Genomic DNA, 22,531 nt, shown 5'->3' with positions numbered 1-22,531 from the left:
TCAACCAGAGGCTACGAGCATTGCAAGTGCTGCAGCCAAATTCACAACCATTCGCTGAAAAGGCAGACACATAGGATCCAGGGACCTAGAGGTTATTCCCGACAAGATCCGAGTAAGCTGGCTTGCTTGGGACACAGCTTGTGAAGGTGCTGAACAGGAGGGAGGAATGATTTGCACAGGGAGATGGCCAGGAAAGGCATATACTGAAGGGAATCCTGGGAAGGTGAATCCTGATCTACCTGGGAGTTTGCTGAGCCCCTCACCTGGTGGACGAAGCGCCAAGTGGGCACTTGGGCCCATAAGAACTGTGAGTAAACCTTTGCAACTGCACCCAGCTGTGTCCTCTTTCTTCCTGCGTCACCCACCCAACTCTGCTACATCTACCACCATCAAATACAACATCTTTGCTATCACCACTGCCCTGGGACAAAGCTCTTCCTATGGCGAGCTATTACATCTCTGCTGCATCCCACCATCTGTTCCAGAGGATCTGCTCTGCAGCGCTGGACACCTCTGACCAGAGACCACAGGTGGCGTCACGAACCTATCTACACATAAACTTTATTCCTCATCAATTCTTAATTTTCATGGACACTCAGGGCCACGGACCGGGTCACTGCTGCCGTGACACATCCCTTGAAGACAACGGCCCGGTACCGAGTAACCCACTGCCCTAGGGGTGCTCCATACATATTCCAAAAGTGGAGAATTACCTTAAGCGCTGAAACAAGCCTCTGGTAGTATCGGACAGAAGGGGTGATGTGGCTGGTCAGGTTGGAGATGACTGTAAGGATGTGGGACCAAAGCAGAGACAAGAGGCTGTAAAAGGAATGAAACAAAAGTTGACATCTGGGAATTGTGGTGCATCACTATGAATAAACATTGTGGTTGTAAATGTTTTAAAAAGAAAGTTCATTTTAAGTCTTTTCATCCTATACATTGGTTGTGTAGATTCGAAGATCGAAGGACTCACATGTATGCCTAGTACATTTATGGCTGTCATGTGCAGTTTTCCTGCCTTTCCTCATGGGTCTCCTGCACAAATGATTGACAGCAAGAAAGACTCCAATTTCCCCTACAGGATAAATAAGGCAGATTCTCTTTAAAGGGAAACAAGCTGATCACAAAGTGTCCTGCATTTGGGTTCCCTGCAATCAGCCGTATGAGGGAGAACATTGCATCAAGGTTTACTGTCCTGCAGCCACGCGATGGGTTAGATATGGCTTGGGATGGTGCACAATTAAATCAATCTGTATCATGCATGGAGAGGCCGGGTTCTTCAAAGAGTCATTCTTTGTGGTTGCTTTCTGCTATGATTAATTGAGGTGGGTCTAAAATGAAGGACTCCCTTACTAATATGATATTTGAAATATTATTTCTAAATCAGGTGGCGCTATAGAGTTCAAGTCCTCTTCTTTTCTTAAGAGGCAATTTGCATATTTCTAAACCAGGCATCCTCTTTAGGCCAAGTTCCGACAAAGCGAAAATACAGAGGATTTTCTGTTATCTATTCGGTTGCATAAAATCCACTGTGTTTTACAAGTTCAGCATTGTAAATGAGAATTTAAGAAATCTCATGCCTATATTGTAAAAAATATAGTGACCTCCACTACAGCTGGTCTGCAGTAAAAATAGCTTAAAAACTTACCATTTATACAGTCCTTGCTTACAGACAATTCTCGGAGCAGAACTCTCAACTAACTGCCTCCTATACGGTTATGAAGCACTTAGCTCAAGTTACGAGACCTAGGCATCAGGCCATCATTTCCGATCTGAGCGCATACCAGGTTTTAATTGACAATTTATGGTATTTTATGTCATTTCGGTCACTTACCAGTTAAAGTTTTCCTGCACTAGGTTCTGATTCATATATTGTAACTCTGATTCCAAAAACTTCATCATTGGTACAATGCTCTGCGTAATTCAAGGCACAAATTAACATTAAATAAAGGCTAGAATTATACATATTTAGCATGAGGACTAGTGTTGAGCGAGCATGCTTGGGTGATCTCCGAGTATTTTGGCGTGCTCGGAGATTTAGTTTCTGTCGACGCAGCTGCATGATTTGCGGCTGCTTGACAGGCTGAATACATGTGAGGAATGCCTGTTTGTTAGGGAATTCCCTCATGTATTCAGCCTGTCCAGCGCCGCAAGTCATGCAGGTAAGACGAGGAAAACTAAATCTCCGAGCACGCCAAAATACTCGGAGACCACCGGAGCAATGAGTATACTCGCTCATCACTAATGAGGACACATAGATACATCAATAAGAAGAGTTAGCTGGAAGCGAGACTCACATCATTGGGATCCCGGGAATCACTAGCTTTGGCTATGGAGTGGAGATGTTTGGCAATGCCAGAGTCGAGCTGTGATAATAAAATAAAGATAAAATATAGAAGAAAAAAAAGGCCAATCAATACTAGTGATGAGCGAAAGGTGTTATACTGAGTATGCTCATGTGCTAAATGAGTGTCTTCGGCGTGCTCGAAAAATATGTCCGACAGCCACAACACATACAGGGATTGCCTGTTTGTTAGGCAATAAGTTGTTATCTGAGCATGTTCGCTCGTCGCTAGCCAATACATAAAATAACAAAACTTACTTTTTGAGCAAGTGCTTGCACTACACCTCGAATCTCTCGATCCAGGCATGCCACAGCACTCTTCAGCTGGTCATACAGAGTGTGCTGAAATTGTGCCTCACTTATAACCTCACGTGTTTGCTCCTCTAGTGAGGCCCAATTTAGTTTCTCAGGCAAGGAGCGCACCACCAGCCGCAGCTGCTCAATGTTGTTCACCACTAGACAAAGCTGAGAGAAAGTGGTGTCAAAGGTAAGAGAGGGAATGTCACAGTGGAAAGAAATTAGGAAGTTTCATTCAGGGGGTTATTTAATTACATTTATTAATAAATTATCCATCCACTCAGGAATTTACTGTACATCGTAAAGCTGGAAAAATATAAATCGGAGCCTTGTTGTCTCTCGAGAATAAAACTTTTTTTGCTCTAGATAGGCAAAGTGCCTTCTTGAGTTTCAAAGGACTTTACATAAATTTGTTTTTTTTATCATTTTATTTGCATTGTCCATTTATATATTCAGAAAAACTAATTGTATCCTTTGTCTGTTGTATTTCTATCTTTCTCCTTATTGAATGGCCCTCATACACATTCGAAAAAAGACACATAAATCTGATACCTTTGGGACTATCTAATCTGTAAGGGGACATTTCACGCTCTTCAACCAGATGTCAGAGAAAAGAAAGATTGGGGAGTGTGAATAGAACCCCTTGAATTTAAAGCTCTGGGTGAGGGTTCATAGAGTGGGTCATGAGCTGTTCCAATCGCTGAAGTTCGGCCACTGACATAATCCTGTCAATCTCTGACTGTGGCATTTGAGCGGTTCGATCCTGCGAGATGTCCATTACAGCGCTCAGTTCTCTCACTCTACAACCATAACACATACAGAAGGTGCTAAGAGTTTAAGATGGATATCGAGGGACTACTCAAGTTCCCCATTGCAGTGATCTTGGTACTCCTATGAAGCCCAGCCTGACGTTATTATATCACATTCCTCAATGCTAAAAGTAAACTGGGCAAGAGATCAAGCAATTGCACGCTTAAAGTATAACCATCGTTTTCATTTTTGTTTCATAATTCAATAGCACAGATGAAAAAAAGCAACTTTGTAATATATCTTATAGGAGAAATCTGCTTCTTTCTCTACTAAAATTGATCAGCCATTATCAAAGTTCTCAATTCTGAGGTAAAATCTGTATTAAGTGACTGAGATAGGAGATGGCAGCTGGTGCTTATAACACTCTATGTAGATTGGAGAAGGAAGGAGCTCTGTCTGTAGCTCCTCCTTCCATCTACATAGTATTGTATCTGAAGCAGCCGCCATCTCTTATCTCAGTAATGGGAAAGTGTTTCTTCACTGAATACAGATTTTACCTCAAAATTGAGACTTTTGATAACGGCTGATCATGCTTCACATCAGTTTAGTTGCTCCTCTTTCTAACTTCAGGGCCTCTTGTTTACGAACAGAACAGTATATTCCAGCTGAGGACATACTAATGCCTTGTGACGGAGTAAAATACAAAACATTCATGTGCATGACCTTGTTATATAGAAAATAATATATACACAACTTGTGCTAAGTTTTCAGAAAAAAAACCTTGTTTTTGCTATGATCTTACTCAGAATTGAATGTAATGGAACATGTATAGTTGGACAATGCTCCATGTAGACATACAGTTGTGGCCAAAAGTATTGACACCCCTGCAATTCTGACAGATAATACTCAGTTTCTTCCTGAAAATGATTGCAAACACAAATTCTTTGGTAGTATTAGCTTCATTTAATTTGTCTTAAATGAAAAAAACACAAAAGAGAATGAAGCAAAAAGCAAAACATTGATCATTTCACACAAAACTCCAAAAATGGGCCAGACAAAAGTATTGGCACCCTCAGCCTAATACTTGGTTGCACAACCTTTAGCCAAAATAACTGCAACCAACTGCTTCCGGTAACCATCAATGAGTTTCTTACAATGCTCTGCTGGAATTTTAGACCATTCTTCTTTGGCAAACTGCTCCAGGTCCCTGATATTTGAAGGGTGCCTTCTCCAAACTGCCATTTTTAGATCTCTCCACAGGTGTTCTATGGGATTCAGGTCTGGACTCATTGCTGGCCACCTTAGAAGTCTCCAGTGCTTTCTCTCAAACCATTTTCTAGTGCTTTTTGAAGTGTGTTTTGGGTCATTGTCCTGCTGGAAGACCCATGACCTCTGAGGGAGACCAAGCTTTCTCACACTGGGCCCTACATTATGCAGCAAAATTTGTTGGTAGTCTTCAGACTTCATAATGCCATGCACACGGTCAAGCAGTCCAGTGCCAGAGGCAGCAAAGCAACCCCAAAACATCAGGGAACCTCCACCATGTTTGACTGTAGGGACCGTGTTCTTTTCTTTGAATGCCTCTTTTTTTCTCCTGTAAACTCTATGTTGATGTCTTTGCCCAAAAAGCTCTACTTTTGTCTCATCTGACCAGAGAACATTCTTCCAAAACATTTTAGGCTTTTTCAGGCAAGTTTTGGCAAACTCCAGCCTGGCTTTTTTATGTCTCGGGGTATGAAGTGGGGTCTTCCTGGGTCTCCTACCATACAGTCCCTTTTCATTCAGACGCCGACGGATAGTACGGGTTGACACTGCTGTACCCTCGGACTGCAGGGCAGCTTGAACTTGTTTGGATGTTAGTCGAGGTTCTTTATCCAACATCCGCACAATCTTGCATTGAAATCTCTTGTCAATTTTTCTTTTCCGTCCACATCTAGGGAGGTTAGCCACAGTGCCATGGGCTTTAAACTTCTTGATGACACTGCGCACGGTAGACACAGGAACATTCAGGTCTTTGGAGATGGACTTGTAGCCTTGAGATTGCTCATGCTTCCTCACAATTTGGTTTCTCAAGTCCTCAGACAGTTCTTTGGTCTTCTTTCTTTCCTCCATGCTCAATGTGGTACACACAAGGACACAGGACAGAGGTTGAGTCAACTTTAATCCATGTCAACTGGCTGCAAGTGTGATTTAGTTATTGCCAACACCTGTTAGGTGCCACAGGTAAGTTACAGGTGCTGTTAATTACACAAATTAGAGAAGCATCACATGATTTTTCGAACAGTGCCAATACTTTTGTCCACCCTCTTTTTTATGCTTGGTGTGGAATTATATCCAATTTGGCTTTAGGACAATTCTTTTTGTGTTATTTCATTTAAGACAAATTAAATGAAGATAATAATACCAAAGAATTTGTGTTTGCAATAATTTTCAGGAAGAAACTGACTATTATCTGACAGAATTGCAGGGGTGTCAATACTTTTGGCCACAACTGTAGTATATAGAGGACATAGGACTATTCCTCAGTATGGAAATAAAATCATATGATGGTACATTATTTTCCCGTCCTTTATGAAGAAATAATGCTATCCTCATTTACCTTGTTTGCTGCCTGCCCAGCATCTCTGATATCGGATACATCCTCTGCTCTGTGTTTAATCATTGTGCAATACATGACAGCGATACGGCACATATCCTATGGAAGAAATGAAGATGCTCGACTAAGGTGAAATGAACAATGGTAGTATTCAGGACCACTCAGTGGCATAGCAAGGATTGCCAGCGCCTGGGCCAAGGCTAGTGTGTAGTGTCCCTTTAACCTGTGAACCATGACTGTACATTCCACCAGTCCTATATTGAACCCCTTGTCCTCAAATATATGTATTGAAACGTAAGGCGATGTCATGCTGATGTAATCAGTGTTTATGCAATGATATCCCTGCATTTTTGTGCTTTTTGATGAAATTTTGTAAGTAAAAAGCTAAACTATTTTTTAACTACATGTTTTTTCATATGTGACAATTTTATTACTCTAGCCCTATCCCTAATCCTAGCCATAAATCTTACCCTAACCAAATCTCTAGCCCAAAGACTAATCTAAATTTCAGACAAACCCTAGCTGAATGAATGATGGAACAGTGAGCTCCCATTGTTTTTAACTGTATCTGCATTTAGGGTGCAGATATCGATGAAAGTGTGACGCCGGGGCAGGGGCAACCATAGCAACCACGTGGTTTGCTGCTATTAGGGGTATGACACTGCCCAAAGCTTAGGCCTAGCCTTAAGTCTAACACTTATTTTAAAGCAATCCCTAACCATAGGGTTAGAAAAAGTGTAAAAGTGTCTTTTATTGCATGCTAATCTTCTGTCATTTCCATCGATGCCTATGCAGAGCGCAACAGGGTCATCGGTTGCTGCACTCTGCATAGCCAGCGACGAAGATGCTGTTTTTGCAGAGTTCAGCAGACAAATTCATCTTGGTTGTTGTGCCCTGCATAAGAAGCTCCAGGAGAGCACTAATTGCACTTACAGTTGTTAATTACTTTGTGAGCGGAAAGGTGATGGGAGGAAGGTGGGGAAAAATTTGGAACCCCAGAAGATTATGGTGCCTGGGGCATCCGCCCCTTGGTCACCCCCCACACTATGCCACTGCCATTCCTTTTTAGTTTTCCATAAAGTATTGTCATTGGAAATGAAAATGTGTTTTGGAGAATACACTTTAATTTTCAAAGTGAAACATAGACCCTGGTCCTCTTTCCTCTTTTAGAGTGGTGATCTACCCAATCAATGCTACCTTATATACACACCTGGTCAAAATTGTTGGTATATTGCATAGTAGGATGTGTTTTGAAAAACCCTTTATATTACATACGTGGTCAAAATTGTTGGCTCCCCTCGTTTAATGACAGAAAAACCCACAATGGTCACAGAAATAACTTGAATCTAACAAAAGTAATAACAAATCAAAAATCTATGAAACTGAACAAATGAAAGTCAGACATTGCTTTTCAACCATGCTTCCACAGAATTTAAAAAAAAAATAAATAAAACTCATGAAATAGGCCTGGACAAAGATGATGGTACCCCTGAAAATAATGTGACAAAAGGGACATGTTAAATCAAGGTGTGTTCTCTAATCAGCATCACAGATGTCTACAATCTTGGAATCAGTGAGTGGGCCTGAACAGAGGGCTGCAGATACACACCATGTCACCAGACAACACAGTGAGTATCTCACTCAGCATGGACCAGAGGAAGCAAAGGAAAGCGTTGTCAGAGTTGTCTCAGGAGATTAGAAAGAAAATTATGGACAAACATGTTAAAGGTAAAAGTTATAAGACCATCTCCAAGCAGCTTGATGCTCCTGTGACTACAGTTGCACATATTATTGAGAAATTTAAGCTCCATGGGACTGTAGCCAACCTCCCTGGACATGGCTGTAGGAGGAAAACTGATGACAAATCAAAGAGATGGATAATACGAATGGTAACAAAAGAGCCCAGAAAAACTTTGTCTTTCATCAGGATAATGACCCAAACCACACCGCTAAAAACACCCAAGAATGGCTAAGAGGAAAACATTTGACTATTCTGAAGTGGCCTTCTATGAGCCCTGACCTAAATCCTATTGAGCACCTTTAGAAGGAGCTGAAACATGCTGTCTGGAATAGGCAACCTTCAAACGCTAGACAACTGGAGTAGTTTGCTCTTTAGGTGTGGGCCAAAATACCTGTCGATAGGTGCAGAAGTCTCATTGACAGGTACAGGAATCGTTTGATTGCAGCGATTGCCTCAAAAAGATAGTGCAAAAAAATATTAAGTTAAGGGTACCATCATTTCTGTCCAGGCCTATTTCATGAGTTTTATTTTTTTTTTTACTTCTGTGGAAGCATGGTTGAAAAGCAATGTTTGACTTTCATTTGTTCATTTTCATAGATTTTGATTTATTATTATGTCAGATTCAAGTGATTTCTGTCACCAGTGTGGGTCTGAGGCTATGTGCCCACGTATGCAGAAAATTTCTGCTTCAAAACCGGACACCTTCCCAGAAAACGCGCGGAAATAAAACGCGCGTTTTCCCCGCGTTTTTTGCTTAAAAACCTAGCGTTTTTGATGCTTTTTTTTCCGCACGTTTTCTGACTCATAGAAAATAGCAAAAATGCGGACTTTTCCGCAAAATTAATGAGCATGATCCGCTTCTAACCGCTAAGTGTTTCCTTTGCGGAAAAAAACGCATCAATTGGCACAAAAAGGGCAAAATGCATTAAAATGAATGGTTTATTTTAAGCATTTGTGAAGCGTTTTGACCAGGACAAACGCTTAAAAAACGCTTACGTGGGCACACAGCCTTACTGTCATTAAACGAGGGGTACCAACAATTTTGACCACATGTGTACTATAAAGGGTTTTTCAAAACACATTCTACTATGCAATACACAAATTAATTTGAAATCTGCAGAATAAACCAATATTCTTGCTCCACAATATTTATGGGGATTGCATTTATTACAATATAATATACCGTAGTTTTTGATACTAATAATATGAACTTGCATGTGAACATTGGATCTTTATTCCCAGATCTCTTATTTTTTCGGCACATCCACAATTCTCACCTCAGTAAACTTGACCATAATCATAAATGCCTCCTCTGGGTCAGGCCATGCCAGCTGCTGCCATGTGCGTCCAATCTGAGTGTAGCATGTGGACAGATCCACTGTGGAAGCACTGTGTTTCTGTAACTCTGATAATGGAACCAGCTGAAGGAAGAACCAGAGTTACCAAACTGATCAGATACTGAGACCTCTATGGTACGTGAATGGTAGACAGCAAATCTTTGGGCAAGACCAACTTTCATCTGATTTCAATCCTCCCATACAGGTTAGATAGCTGTTGGGTGAATGATCCTGCCAATATCAGCGGGTTCAGATGATTTTAATCTGATATGTATAGAGGTATTAAGATCTCTTGTGATCACTTCTCAAAGGAGCAGAGAGCCTGATTCCAGTGATGTATCAATTTCAAGACTGCTTGATATAGTTTTGATAGAATTCCAGTTTTATCTTCTGCAGATGTAGCAGTGCTATGAATGCTGAGCTCTGTATAATCCCGCCCACACCCCTGATTGGCAGCTTCTGTAGTACACTGTACATTGTTAACAAGTTGCCAGTCAGAGGTGGAGGCGGGGTTACACAAATTAGCTGGTCTTCCATACACATGAGATCTAGTCCTGCAATGATAAACTACTGCTCACAAAACACTGATTGTATTGAAGGCTGCTCAAACAGTGGCAATGCCACCAGGTGTACTGTTGTACTTCCCTTGTTCCCATAACATAGTATAACTACATTTCCCAAACAAAACTGAGGGAAAGTAAGTGGAAAATTCATATAAGGGTTTCACTGATCGTCATACAGGAAGTAATCACTTTTATATAACTAAACAGATCTTGTACACCTGATGAGGTTGGTGGGCTTACTCTGAATATCATTGTCAAATTGGCTGTATAAGACTTTTTAAAAGTGTATGAGCTCGTGAGTTTATATTTTTAATGGGCTAAACATCATCATCTAAATGACAAGCACCTCAGGATCACTCCTCCCTCCTGCTGCTGAAATCTCACACTGCTTAGTACAAGCTGCAGCTTATCAGTCAGGCTAGGTGGGACTACATGGAGTAAATTGAGTTTATCTTTTAATATACTTAGACTTGAGTACCTTTGTTGGACTCAAAATTAGCAAAAAGAACCAAACAGTATTTTATGACATAGATTTTCAAAGTAAGAACACCATCAGGTCTAAGAAATCTATTTATTAATGTATGCAGTTTGCATAAAATCTGGTGACCAGTGTTCCTTAACATTGTTTAGACTGACATTTGCAGATTTTAGGGCAAAGAATAAAAATATAAAATTATGTTTGCAGCTAGGGGATAAGGTTTTAAGTATAATAGGTTTAGTGTCATCTAACTCCTCACCAGATCTATTTGCACAGCTCTTTGAACTCTCTCGAGAGCGGTCGAATATGCCTTCTGCAGCCAACTAGGTAAACAGTCAGAAAACTTGCGATGAAAATCAAACAGTGGGGAAGAGCCATCCCTAAGAAAAGAAGAGTATATCCAATTTAATATATGGAAACTTAGAGTGATTGGAAACATTACAAAAATGTGCAGCACATTGCTATAGAGCTGTTGAATCTAGCTACCAATTATATTGATCAGAGGCAAAGCTATAGGGGCATCAAGATTGCTGTTGAACCCATACCTTGGTTCCTCTTTGAGCCAAAAAAAGCTTAGGCCACATGAGAGAACGTGATGGATTGGGGGCTCTGGTACAGAATATGCGTAAAGGCCCGGGAAACTCAATCTACAGCAAAGCCCTGAAGCATGAGGGGTCCTAAAAAAATCCTTGGGCCCATATGAAGAAACTAAGGCTATAATTGATTTATAATACCCGTGTGCAGGATTAGACTCTTAATCAAGAATTTCTTCTGCTGTTGAAATTCATCCCCAAAAGTTAAATCTCTGTGTAATATGACTTTACATGATAGCAGAGAGCAATATTAGGTGGTCACCTTGTTGGAAGTTGATCTTGGAGTTTTTGAAGTTCACGTAGAGTAAGATAAAGTTGGTAAAAGAGTTCAGAGAGCTGATGGCGAGAGTTGTGGTTAGCAGGTGGAAGCTGACAGACCAATTGCTCAGAGACCTGACAAAGAAATTATATTCAGTTTACACAAGAGAAAGAAATTTAACATAAGAAGATGTAGGTTATAAGAAAGTTTGGAGTCTGAGAAGTGACTATCCGGAGATACATACCAGCTCCTCCAGTTCCTGGAAGGTCAGGCTGAAAACGTCCACCTTAATAGTGCTGTGACAGATGTAACGTTAAAAAAAATGAAGAAATGTAGACGATACTATTATAATTGGTTGTTTCAGGCAATGTATTGTATACAGTAATTGTATTACTATTATTTTTTTTTTATAATCTGCTAAAAGTTGACAAAAATAACAAACCGAAATCCAAAACATGAGAAAATAGCGATTCCGAGCTCCTGCAATGCATCGGTTTTCTGTAAGGCGCAGAGTAACGATGACACCTCCCAAGCTGTTAATCAACAGTAAGCCCTATGCACACCTTAAAGCGAAGCTATCATAAGAAACTTACCTAGTGTTTAAATAATGTTTTCACATTACATGTATTTTTCAAGAATTTGGAAATGTTTTTTCTCATATTATGATATATATTAAAAAAAAAAAAAAAATTAGTCATCTTGCAGTTTTGACTCTAACCACTTGGACATTTTTAGACTCATACTTCTTCTACATTCAGGAGGAGTTAACATAAGTTTTCTTAGCATCAGAGGCATGCTTGCAATGACAGATAACACCTCTATACACAGCTGATAACACAGGATCCACCAATCATGATAGGTGATGTCACAGCTGACCCTGCTTCTCCTCCCTTCGCTATGAACGTTGCACAGGCTCATTAGACATTTTAATAAATAAGATAGGGTCGTGGTCCACCAGTGCAGCTATGTACATGTGTTGTTTCCTAAAACAAAAGTAAGTATGTGTTAGGGCTGGTGGAACGCACCAAATTATAAAATAATAGTAGGTGCGTTCGCAGCCCGGGGTCCACCGTGCAGAGGTGGTACACTGCTGCTAAGTAATGGCGGAAGAATAGAGCGGCGTAAAAACAGTCACACGTGGGTTACGTCACCCAATGTGAACAGGGGCGAACTCTGTTAATGCACAGAGCCGCACAACCGCTGAACGTAGATGCCGGAGCCTGTTTGGCTCACAGAGCCCGGCCAAAAGAGCGCACAGTGTACGGCCACAGAACTCTACCCCAAGGATACGGGGTTAGAGTCCTTCTAGGCCCACTGAGCGCGCTTGTCGCTGCCGTGAGCGCCGCTGTAGACGCTGGCTATGAAGTGGAGCACATGCACTGAGGCGTGCCAAGTCCCTGGTGAGGGCTGATGCCTGACTCAACCTCTGTCCTACCTACACCTAAGCCTGGGCGCTGCACAACACATGCGTACCAAGGGTAGGGGTTTCTTAATGAGTCATTCACCAGAGACATTCATACGTGCATACATCACTCACTCCACATAGTCTGTAAATACAGTCTTATCCTAGCGCATGGCCGAGTGGCCATGCGAACCTTTTATAGCCGCGAGCGTCCGGGACCTTCCTGGCTTCTCGGGTGGGCCAATCCAAACACGAGCAGGACCTGAGCTCGTGACCTTCGATCTCCAATGGGAGATCACTCCACGGGCATGCTCAGTGGCCTGACATGGGGACTTAGTCCCTGGAGAATCTTGCTGCTGAGCAGCATGTATTGCTATAGATGTGCCAGAGGTGGCAGCAGCAAGCAAACCCACAGAGCTGGTCTGGGCAGAGCGCCTGAACCGACGAGTTTGCTGAGCAACCTCCTCTGCGGCTGGAGAGGAATGGGAGACCGCTGGAAGTAAGGCTCGGGATTCTCGCTGTGCAGCGACAGAAATCCGACACCTTACATTGCCGCCTCACTCCGCTCAAATTCCGCAATGAGAAGAGGAGCGTGGATGTTCTCCACCGGCTGCCAGGTCCGAGCCTCTGGACCATGACCTTTCCAATCCACCAAGTAAAACTTTTTGCCCCGCATTATCTTGCATCCCACGATGGCATTGACCTCAAACTCGTCTGACGACAAGTCTGATGTCCCGGCAGATGGCTCACAAAACCGGGACATGTGCACCGGCTTAAGCAGAGACACATGAAATGTGTCCGAGATAGCCAAGTGTGGTGGAAGAGCCAGGCGGTAGACCACAGGGTTGATCTGCTCGAGGACCTTGAAAGGGCCAATATAGCGCAGTGCAAACTTAGCGGATTCCACCCGCAGCCTGGTGTTTCGAGCGGAGAGCCACACTAAGTTGCCAGGAGCAAAGGTCAGAGCCGGGCGCCGGCGAGTGTCAGCGGAGGACCTCATTCTCTCCTTGGAGGCCCGGATAGCATCCTGTGTGCGATCCCAAATGTCACGTGTCTCCACCGCACAGTCTGCCACCCTAGAGTCGGTGGCCGACACGGGCATGGGGACGCGCGGATGCTGGCCGTAATTTAAGAGGAATGGGGTCTGACCGGTGGAGTCGGCCACAGCGTTGTTCAAGGCGAACTCCGCCCACGGCAGCAAGGGTGCCCAATCATCCTGCCTGGCCGAGACAAAATGGCGCAGATATGTCACCAGGGTCTGGTTGGCTCTCTCAACCAACCCGTTCGTCTCGGGATGATAGGGCTAGGAGAGATTTAGCTCTATGCTAAGCAGAGAAAAGAGCTCTCTCCAGAACCAAGACGCAAACTGAGGACCCCGGTTGCTGACAATCTTATCCGGCATGCCGTGCAGGCGGAAAACATGTTTAATAAACAACGCAGCCAGGCCCCGTGCCGAAGGTAGCCGAGAGAGTGGTACCAGATGCACCATCTTGGAGAAATGATCGGTGACCACCCAAATGACGGTGCTGCCACTGGACTTGGGCAGACCCACCACAAAGTCCATACCGACCATCTCCCAGGGCCTGTCAGCAACCGGCAGAGAGTAGAGTAACCCAGCGGGCCGCTGCTGAGAGGGCCGATTCTGGGCGCAAGAGACGCACGCCCGTATATAGTCCCTGACGTCACGAGCCATATGCGGCCACCAGTACGTCCTCGCCAGAAGCTCAGAGGTCCGTTTGGTCCCAAGATGTCCACCCAGCCAGGACGAATGAGCCCCAGAGAGGACCTCCGGTCGCAGATGGGCAGGGACAAAAGTATTGCCCAGAGGTACACACTCGAGGGCGACCGGAACCACGGTCCTCAGGCTCTCAGACGGGACTATCAGCCGAGGCTCCTCCTCCTCCGATGATACCATGGAGCGAGAGAGACCATCGGCCCGGACGGTCTTCTCCCTGGAGAAAATGCAGGGTGAAGTGGAAACGGGAGAAGAACCAACTGGCCTGGCGAGAATTCAGTCACTGGGCTGTTTGTAAATAGACCAAATTCTTGTGGTCGGTGAACATCTGGAAAGGGTGGCGAGCCCCCTCCAGGAGGTGTCTCCGCTCTGAAAAGGCCAACTTCATTGCTAGCAACTCCCTGTCCCCAATGGAATAATTCCTCTCCGCCGGTGTGAAGGTCTTGGAGAAGAAGAAGCATGGGTGCTTCCGATCTTGCGAGTCCTTCTGGAACAGGACCGCTCCAGCACCGACAGAAGAGGCATCCACCTTCAGAATGAAGGGCTTATCTACATCGGGGTGATGTAGAATGGGAGCGCTAGCGAAATGGGACTTAATGGAAAAGAAGGCCTTGGAGACCAGTTCCGACCACAACTTGGGGTTTGCACCCTTCTTGGTGAGGGCTACCAAGGGTGCTACCAAAGTTGAGAAGTGGGGGATGAATTGGCGATAGTAATTTATGAACCCCATAAAGCGCTCCACCGCTTTGAGAGAATGAGGTTCCTGCCAATCCATCACCGCCTGTAGCTTGGCAGGATCCATGGCCAATCCCCGGGCGGAGATAATATAGCCCAGGAAAGGCAAGGACTCCTGCTCAAACACACACTTCTCTAACTTTGCATAGAGGGAGTTTGCCCGCAGGCGATCGAAAACTTTGCAAACATCTCTCCGGTGGGAGTCAATATCTGGTGAGTAGATGAGAATATCATCCAGATAGACTACAACCGAGGTGGTAAGCATATCCCGGAAGATATCGTTCACAAAGTCTTGGAAGACAGCCAGGGCATTACAGAGGCCGAAGGGCATCACCAGATATTCATAGTGCCCATTCCTGGTGTTAAATGCCGTCTTCCATTCGTCCCCATCACGGATGTGAATCAGGTTGTAAGCCCCCCGCAGATCAAGTTTGGAAAACACCCTCGCTCCCCGTAGCCTATCAAACAGCTCTGATATCAGTGGCAGAGGATACTTATTTTTAATGGTGATGGCGTTAAGACCCCTGTAATCAATGCAAGGACGTAGTTCCCCGCTCTTCTTCTGGACGAAGAAGAATCCCGCCCCCGCTGGTGACACTGACTTCCTAATGAATCCTCTTGCCAGATTCTGCCTGATGTATTGAGACAAGGCCTCTGTCTCCGGGAGAGATAGGGGATAAACTCGACCCCGGGGAGGCTCAGCACCAGGCCAGAGGTCAATAGGACAGTCATAGGGGCGATGTGGTGGAAGGGTCTCCGCCGCCTTTTTGGAGAACACGTCCGCATACTGTCGATAGTGTTTGGGGAGCGAGGAGAGATCTGCGGGAACCCCGGTGGAGGCAACTTGAACGCACTCCCTCAGACATCTACTCTCACATGATTTACTCCACCCAATAATCCTCCCTGAGGACCACTCTATATGGGGGGAGTGGTACCGCAAACAGGGGACCCCTAGAAGTACCTGGTCAATACCATCGGGCATGACGAGGAGGGATATCGTCTCCTGATGAGATGGAGCCACTGAGAGTAACAAGGGGGTGGTCTGGTGGGTTATCTGTGAGGGTAGAGTGGCGCCGTTCACCACTCTGACGGTGACTGGTGTAGACATCATAACCAGGGGTATAGCGTGCGGTTGAGCGAAGGCTGATGACATAAAATTGCCCTCTGCCCCGGAATCCACGCAAACCTCCACCACCAGAGTGGAAGAACCAAACCCAAGTGTCCCCTTAAAGGACAACTTGGAGGAAAACGCCGCGGATTCTAGTGAGCCGTCTCCTACGGCCACTAGGGGCAAGCGACTTCCCAGCCGCTGTGGGCACTGGTTGGCAAAGTGACCGGACTGCCGGCAACCATGACAGATCACAAGGGCTCGAGCGGGCCTGGGCCTGAATCCCTCGCGGGAAGCCCCCTGACGCTTGGACGCCCGATTGGGAGATTCCAGAGGTTTAGCAAAACTGGGTGCCAACCTAAACCTCTGCCTACACTGGGTCCGCTCCAACCTTTGCTCGGCAAAACGAAGGTCTATACGGGTGCAGACGGTGATAAGCTCCTCCAGTGTAGCAGGAATCTCCCTGGTGGCCAGAGCGTCCTTCACATGGCCAGCCAAACCTCTCCAGAATGCCGGAATGAGGACCTTATCTGGCCACTCTATCTCCGAGGCCAGTGTCCGGAACTGGATGGCAAAGTGGCTGACTATGGACGAACCCTGTGACAATGCCAGCAGCCGGAGCGCGGTGTCATGGGTGACTCGCGGTCCCAGGAAGACATGCTTCAGAGTGTCCAGGAACGGAGAGGCACTCTGCACCACATGATCACCACGCTCCCACAGCGGTGCGGCCCACTCCAAAGCCCTTCCCGACAAGAGGGAGATAATAAATCCCACTTTGGCCCGCTCGGAGGGGAAGCGTGCTGCCAGCAGCTCCAGCTGTATCAAGCACTGGCTCACGAAACCCCTACAAGCGGCACTATCACCCGAGAACTTCTCGGGCAGTAGGAGGCGGGACAAAGTCGGGGCAGGGATGGCAGTGGTCACACGGGAGACAGCCTCTGAGGCTGCTTGAACAGCGACCGCAGTAACATCCGCAACTGAGGCTGGACGCTCGAGAGCCGCCAACCTGCCCTGCAGCTGCCGGATGTACTGCAGCAGTCGCTGTTCGTCCGCCATTACTAGCCAGACCCTGGCGCTAGGATAATGTTAGGGCTGGCGGAACGCACCAAATTATAAAATAATAGTAGGTGCGTTCGCAGCCCGGGTCCACCGTGCAGAGGTGGTACACTGCTGCTAGGTAATGGCGGAAGAATAGAGCGGCGTAAAAACAGTCACACGTGGGTTACGTCACCCAATGTGAACAGGTGCGAACTCTGCTAATGCACAGAGTCGCCCAACCGCTGAACGTAGATGCCAGAGCCTGTTTAGCTCACAGAGCCCGGCCAAAAGAGCGCACAGTGTACGGCCACAGAACTCTACCCCAAGGACACGGGGTTAGAGTCCTTCTAGGCCCACTGAGCGCGCGGCGTCGCTGCCGCGAGCGCCGCTGTAGACGCTGGCTATGAAGTGGAGCACGTGCACTGAGGCGTGCCGAGTCCCTGGTGAGGGCTGATGCCTGACTCAACCTCTGTCCTACCTACACCTAAGCCTGGGCGCTAGCAGGCTAGGCTGCACAACACATGCGTACCAAGGGTAGGGGTTTCTTAATGAGTCATTCACCAGAGACATTCATACGTGCATACATCACTCACTCCACATAGTCTGTAAATACAGTCTTATGCTAGCGCATGGCCGAGCGGCCATGTGAACCTTTTATAGCCGCGAGCGTCCGGGACCTTCCTGGCTTCTCGGATGGGCCAATCCGAACACGAGCAGGACCTGAACACGTGACCTTCGATCTCCAATGGGAGATCACTCCACGGGCATGCTCAGTGGCCTGACATGGGGACTTAGTCCCTGGAGAAACTTGCTGCTGAGCAGTATGTATTGCCATAGATGTGCCAGGGGTGGCAGCAGCAAGCAAACCCACGGAGCTGGTCTGGGCAGAAGTGCCTGGAACAACGAGTTTGCTGAGCAACCTCCTCTGCGGCTGCAGAGGAATGGGAGACCGCTGGAAGTAAAGCTCGGGATTCTCGCTGTGCAGCGACAGAAATCCGACGCCTAACAGTATGAGTCTAAACACTGGTGGACACAGACAAAAATGGGCCCCTGAGCAAGAACAATAAATGGGCCCTTTACAGTCCAATAGCTGACCATAATGCACAGTTCTGCCTGTTTTAGAGGTGGAAATGGGCCCCATCACCTCTTAGGCCTAGGTTGCACCAATGATATGTCTAAAAAAGTCTTAGTGGCCAGTGAAAACATTTCAAGATTTCTATTTTTTATCAATTACAGCACCCATTTAAGGGAATGCATCACTTATATATATATAGTATATTTTTTTTATTGGATATTGATGCATTTTGTATTCTTTAGACATTTTTTGTGCATTTTCCTGTAAGTCCCATAACAAATATTGCAATGTTATAATAAGCTACTGAACAATTACAACTTTAATTTCACATATGATCCGTTAAATATTTTTTGAAGGTCATGCTTAAAATCTGTATGGACAAAAACCCAGACAGGTAATCACCACCCATCAGGCTATGGCTAGACCTCAACTGTTATTTCGATGTAGGATAAAGAATTCACCCAGCATGAAATGTAAAGTACAATCTGTACTTTCTTACTTTCCTTTCCTTACTTGAAAAAACACTTGTTCAATGTCTTGTGACAATTCTTCAGGTCAGCAGTGACATCGGCCACCAGCACTATCAAAGACTTCAAGTTTTCTTCGTAGCCCTAGTGGAGTTATAAGTACTATAAGATTTGTGAAAGAAAAGGGAAGAGCAGACTAGAAAAAAGTCATGTGCAAGGCAAGAAGAAACTATTGGAAAATATTTAGGTATTTTCTAAAATTGCAATTCCCCCTAAATATATTATCACAACTGATGTTCCTCATCATACTTCAGGCAATTGTGTGAATCCAGTGCTGGGAAAACATCTGGATAGAAACATTTCTGTTCTCATAAACATGTGTAAAAAGTGTATCGATGCCTTAGTTTCTAAAGGATACAGACAACCAAATTCTACATTTTTAAAGCTGAAAGAGTTGTCTTTGAAAAAAACCCATAAAATATAATTTGTCAACCAAAAGAGTACTTTTGCAAAAAGCCAGAATGTGTAAGATGGAGAATACAGACATGATTCCCCTACAGATATTTCCTGTTTGTGCTTATCAGTAATGTACCTGTATCATTGGTTGTAGATGTTGCCTCTTCAGATCAAACCACTCTCGAGTTCCAGTCTGCACAGAAAAACATAAAAAAAATCAAGTATTAGGCTGGAGTCACACTAACCGACGCAAAACACGGTCCGTAGTTTACATGCGTAATACGGATGAATGACCTCTAAATAGTGCTCCGTAGGTCATCCGTAAGCAAGGTGTGGTCGCGTATTTTGCGCATGTCTGCATCCGTATGTAATCCGTATGTAATCCGTATGGCATCCGTATGGCGAGATTTTCTCGCAGCCTTGCAAAATGGACATTTAACGGTTTTGAGGCCTGCTAACTATTTAAATCATTAGCCTGCACCCTATTTATAGCCTCAGGAACAGGTGGCTGCCTCCATTCTGGCCATTTGTGACCTTGCCTTCACTAGGTGTGTTGCTGTTGTATGTGCAACATGGCAGACAGTCTGAGTTTCGACACAACTGAGCAGGTTCTCTTCAACTGGCTTTTGTCACGCCGCTTTGGCCAACCATACCCAGTGATAGTGGATCCGCGGAGGAGGAGACACATGTGGGTCCATCCGCTTTTGAGGCAACGACTCACAAGAGGTCATTTTCACCGCCTCTATTCTTCTATGCGGGAGCATCCTGTAAAATTTTACCAATACTGTCGCATGAGCCTTGCAACATTTGATCTACTCTTGGAGACAGTGCGCCCTGGGATAACCTTTCAGGACACAAGGATGCGCAAAGCTATATCTGCAGAGGAGCGACTTCTACTCACAATACGGTATGTACTACACAACCACATTCTCTATGTTCATGATGTGTTGGCCAAAGTATGTATTTTTGGCTTATTGGACTAAGTTTAATGCCCTCATCTTAGTCCACCTATATATTTCAACTTACAGACCAGAATGTTATGTGTAATATGTACTGAATCTCACTTAGTATTTGTGCAACCAAATATGTGTGTGTTAGTCGCTCTGAATTCCTAACAAATTAGGTATGTATGTACCTGCTTTTTTGGAATTTGTGCATTCTAAAATTTCCTTTTCTGTTGTTCTTCAGCTACCTGTCCACTGGCCTGTCTTATGCCGCCCTCCACCATGAGTTTCTCATTGGAAGATCTACCATTTCTGGCATAGTCAGGTCAACATGTATTGAAATCTGGACAAGACTCCATCGAGTCGTCATGCCCGAGCCCAGGATGGAAGACTGGTTGAGGATATCAAGGGACTTTGAGGAGGAATGCCAGTGTCCTAATTGCATTGGGGCCCTTGATGGCAAACATATCCGGGTGCGTAAGCCGCCGAACTCTGGCTCCCAATTCTTCAATTATAAACAATACTTTTCTGTTGTATTGTTTGCTCTGGCCGACCCTCAATACAAGTTTATAATTGTTGACATTGGGGCCTATGGAAGGACGGGAGACTCTCGAGTCTTCAATACTTCCATTATGGCTCGGCGGCTACGCACCAACCAGTTGGATCTACCACCACCACGCCAGCTACCAGGCTCCACTCAAGAATCAGTCCCTTATGTCCTTGTGGCAGATGAGGTGTTTCAGTTAACACGCAATGTCATGAGGCCATATCCCCGGCGCAACCTTGACCACAGGCGCAGAATTTTTAACTTGCGCCTATCACATTGCTCAGCGACTGGTGGAGTGTTCCTTTGGCATTCTTTGTGCCAAATAGCGTGTACTCCAGTCTGCCTTTCAGCTGAGTGAGCAAAATGTTAATGAAGTAGTTAAAGCCTGTGTGGTTCTTCATAACTTCACCAGGATACATGATTGTTCCTCCTCTGCTGGTGTTGTGCGCAGGCCGGACAATGTGCGTAGGGTGAGACCACCTATCAACCCTCAACGTAGACCGCTCTCTGGGCTCAAAGTGCGTGATATTTTCACTAATTACTTTATGTCACCTGAGGGGGAAACTTCTTGGCAAGAGCATGCTGTGTCTATGTTATAATTTTTGGTTTTATGTGTGTCTAAATATATATATTTCTACCCCTTCTGATTCTATGTCTGTTTAATTGCATTGGTAAGCGTATGTTAGTATGCTGACATGGTTTTTGAGAATTGAGACAGAGACGTAAACTGGAGTAGACAAATTTTTACTTTTGCCTTTTTTTTTTGTTTGTTTTTTTAAAGGCAAACATATTATTGCCATATGATAACTGGGGCAATGGGCCAAATTGGCCTTTTTGCAGATGTGAACATTTTAGAAATATACAATTTTCACACATATCCAAACCAAACAGAATGTAAGAACAAAACTGCTACATTAGACATTTTGAATCCAAAGGAAAGAAGAGGTGGTCTCCATCAACAAAATTATATAAAAAAGATAAAACTCACATTTATTAGGAAGGTTATTTACGCGTTTCTGACACATATTACATGTCTGTAAAAAAGACTATATTTTACAGACATGTAATATGTGTCAGAAACGCGTAAGATAGCCTTGCCTGTCATGGTGGCTTATTAATATGATTAGAAAACCTTCCTAATAAATGTGTGTTTTAGCCTTTTTATCTAAATTTGATGATGGAGACCACCTCTTTTTTCCTTTGGATTGGGATTTTGAGCACCAGTTGAACCACACTGGACATCTCCTGCCATCAGACCGCTTATGGACACTGATGTACAGTATGCGTAAACAATTTGCATGTTTTTATGCTGTTATAAATTGTGGAAAGTTGGGGAAGGAGAAGGCGGAAGAGCAGCCTGTGGTTGCTGCTGGCTACTTTGACCAACATCGCCCTGTGTGGGGGCATACTGTTGACCATGATGTCGGTAGTGTCCTTCCTCCTGGGATTGTTGGGGGTACTGGCCAGAGTAATAATAATGAGGGGCATCTTGTTGGCTCGGATAGGCCCGTGTCTCATACCCACCAATATAGCCATGTCGTTCCCAACCAGGCTGGGACCAGCCTCCAACACTGGGTGGGAAAAAGTGGCCATATTGGTGGGGTTGGCTAGAGGCAGACATATGTTGCTGCTGTTGTGAAGGTTGGGTAGGGGGAGGAAGGGGGTGAGGTGTAGGCCCACGTATTTGAGGATCTTCAGACCCTGCTTGAGCAAGCATCTGTGTGGGTGGTCTCATGCGCATTAGATTTCGGGGGGAAAGCTGCCACCTCTCCAGATATTCAAACAGCTCATATGGGGTATTGGGGGGTGTGCTTGCATCAAGCAGGATCTGAAAACATCCTCGAATACGGAGCCTCACCTCACGGGAAAGGGCACGGAGATAAAGGGCTACGTGAGTATGCCTCCTCCCCATCATCTGTATTCACTCTAGCCAGATAATTTAGGACCCCTGTGTCCACATTGGTCCTGGTATCTTGGGCAGGGATCTGGCGCCTTCTTCGTCCTCGCCGGGATGATACAGCAGGCTGTGGGGAGCCCCGGATCTGGGCAGTTGGGCTGCTGCTCAT

General features: G+C 45.1%; 1 protein-coding gene across 7 annotated transcripts in view; it reads right to left on the bottom strand.

The window, feature by feature from the left end:
• Positions 1–22,531, bottom strand: part of UNC13D (unc-13 homolog D) — a 152,694-nt gene that overhangs the window by 27,338 nt on the left and 102,825 nt on the right. For all 7 annotated transcript variants that reach the window (XM_073587917.1, XM_073587922.1, XM_073587916.1 and 4 more), the window contains 11 exons: positions 19,111–19,167; positions 18,565–18,662; positions 11,203–11,254; positions 10,962–11,092; positions 10,366–10,486; positions 9,006–9,149; positions 5,991–6,086; positions 2,603–2,809; positions 2,298–2,366; positions 1,835–1,914; positions 714–819 (listed from right to left, as the gene is read on the bottom strand). In XM_073587917.1, coding sequence (XP_073444018.1) covers positions 714–819; positions 1,835–1,914; positions 2,298–2,366; positions 2,603–2,809; positions 5,991–6,086; positions 9,006–9,149; positions 10,366–10,486; positions 10,962–11,092; positions 11,203–11,254; positions 18,565–18,662; positions 19,111–19,167 — 1,161 coding nt within the window. The remainder of the gene's footprint in view (positions 1–713; positions 820–1,834; positions 1,915–2,297; positions 2,367–2,602; positions 2,810–5,990; positions 6,087–9,005; positions 9,150–10,365; positions 10,487–10,961; positions 11,093–11,202; positions 11,255–18,564; positions 18,663–19,110; positions 19,168–22,531) is intronic.

The sequence above is a fragment of the Dendrobates tinctorius genome, unplaced genomic scaffold, assembly GCF_039654945.1.
Source record: "Dendrobates tinctorius isolate UK_male_01 unplaced genomic scaffold, ASM3965494v1 ptg000103l, whole genome shotgun sequence".
Lineage (NCBI taxonomy): Eukaryota > Metazoa > Chordata > Amphibia > Anura > Dendrobatidae > Dendrobates > Dendrobates tinctorius.
The sequence above is the reverse complement of the archived record's forward strand: the minus strand, read 5'-3'. Positions and strand labels throughout refer to the sequence as shown.